At 45.5% G+C, this 1,647-nt stretch overlaps 1 protein-coding gene across 1 annotated transcript; it reads left to right on the top strand.

Annotated features, from left to right (window-relative positions):
- Positions 1 to 605: 605 nt before the first annotated feature.
- On the top strand, positions 606 to 1,373 carry LOC105557070. Its single transcript, XM_012004215.1, has one exon. The coding sequence runs from the start codon at positions 606 to 608 to the stop codon at positions 1,371 to 1,373; it is 768 nt and encodes a 255-aa protein (XP_011859605.1).
- Positions 1,374 to 1,647: the final 274 nt, after the last annotated feature.

The following is a 1,647-nucleotide window of genomic DNA, read 5'->3' as shown; positions in this document are numbered from 1 at the left end:
ATTGAAACATACGGGTGTTCGATTCGAATTGTTGACCGATATCGATATGCTTCTCTTTGTTAAACGTGGTGTACGCGGTGGTCTGAGTCAGTGTTCCAACAGATACGCGCGAGCTAATAATAAGTATCTTTCGTCATACGATCCGTTGAAACCGTCGACATATCTCATGTACTATGACGTGAATAATCTCTACGGATGGGCTATGTGTGAATCATTGCCGTACGCGCAATTTCAATGGGTCAGGGACGTGGAGAGTCTAAACGTAATGTCGGTGACCGCGGATTCCGATATCGGCTACATTATGGAGGTGGATCTTGCGTATCCGCGCGAGCTCCACGACGCCCACGCGGACCTTCCGTTCTGCCCAACGCGCGCCTCACCCGCGCAAGGTTACCGATAAGCTTCTAGCGACGCTTCACGATAAGTCGCGCTATGTCATACATTATTGCAATTTGCAGCAATGTGTGCGTTATGGGATGCGTATACTTAAAATTCATCGCGTTTTACAATTTGCACAATCACCATGGCTGCGTGGATACATCGAACTGAATACAATGTTTAGAACTCGTGCGAATAACGAATTCGAGAGAAATATGTATAAGCTTATGAACAACGCGGTGTACGGGAAGACAATGGAAAACGTGCGCGAGCACGTTGACGTGCGTCTTGTGACGCGTTGGAAGGGAAGGTACGGAGCGGAAGCGCTAATTTCAAGACCGAATTTCCACAGTAGAAGCATTTTCTCCGAGGATCTGATGGCCGTTGAGTTACGGAAACTGGAGGTAAAGCTCGTGAAACCAATCTACGTTGGCATGGCCATTCTGGAGATATCAAAAACGCGATTATACGATTTTCATTATGATTATATGGTGCCCTTGTATCGCGGTGTGTGTAAGGTAATGTATACAGATACGGACAGTCTGATTTATTTCGTCGAATGTGACGATATTTATGAGGACATGAAACGCTCCATTGAAAGATTCAACACGAGCGACTATGCCGAGAACAACGCGTACGGTATGCCGCGCGCGAACAAGAGCGTTCCGGGTCTGATGAAGGATGAGAATCGTGGCGCGATTATGATAGAATTCGTAGGTTTGAGAGCGAAGATGTATGCCGTGAGAGTGCTCGGAATGAGCGACACGAAAAAGATAAAGGGTGTAAAGAGAAACGTAGTCGAGAGAACGATAACGTTCGATGATTTCATGCAATGTTTGCGCGATATGACGGAGCAGTCGAGATCGCAATTCTGCGTGCGGTCGAGACTGCATGAGGTGTACACCGTTTCCGAAACGAAACTCGCTCTCAGTCCTCACGACGTCATGCTCGAATCCTACGATACTTTGCCTTGGGGACATTACAGGGTGCCATAATAATAATAATAATACATGTAAACAAATGTATACCTTTATTGCATACATGAATAAAAGCTTTTGTTATAATACATCTGTTTTGCGTATCCATGAATTGTGTGAATTATCCATTCCTAGCCACTTTACGTATACCTCATTGCCTTTTCTACGTAGAACCTTTTCCACTAGATAAACGTCGGGATTGGCGACTCGTGACAATTCGTGCTCGTAGAAACCCCCAGCTATTGGTTGTCCGCGATAATCGTTCAATAGATACGTCACAGGATTAGTCTGT

The sequence above is a fragment of the Vollenhovia emeryi genome, unplaced genomic scaffold (genome assembly GCF_000949405.1).
Source record: "Vollenhovia emeryi isolate VEMERY1.0 unplaced genomic scaffold, V.emery_V1.0 DF939632.1, whole genome shotgun sequence".
Taxonomy (NCBI): domain Eukaryota; kingdom Metazoa; phylum Arthropoda; class Insecta; order Hymenoptera; family Formicidae; genus Vollenhovia; species Vollenhovia emeryi.
The sequence above is the reverse complement of the archived record's forward strand: the minus strand, read 5'-3'. Positions and strand labels throughout refer to the sequence as shown.

What these genes read in the sequence shown, in the direction of transcription:
- LOC105557070 (XM_012004215.1), top strand. Translation starts at nt 606, where the DNA reads ATGAACAACGCGGTGTACGGGAAGACAATGGAAAACGTGCGCGAGCAC.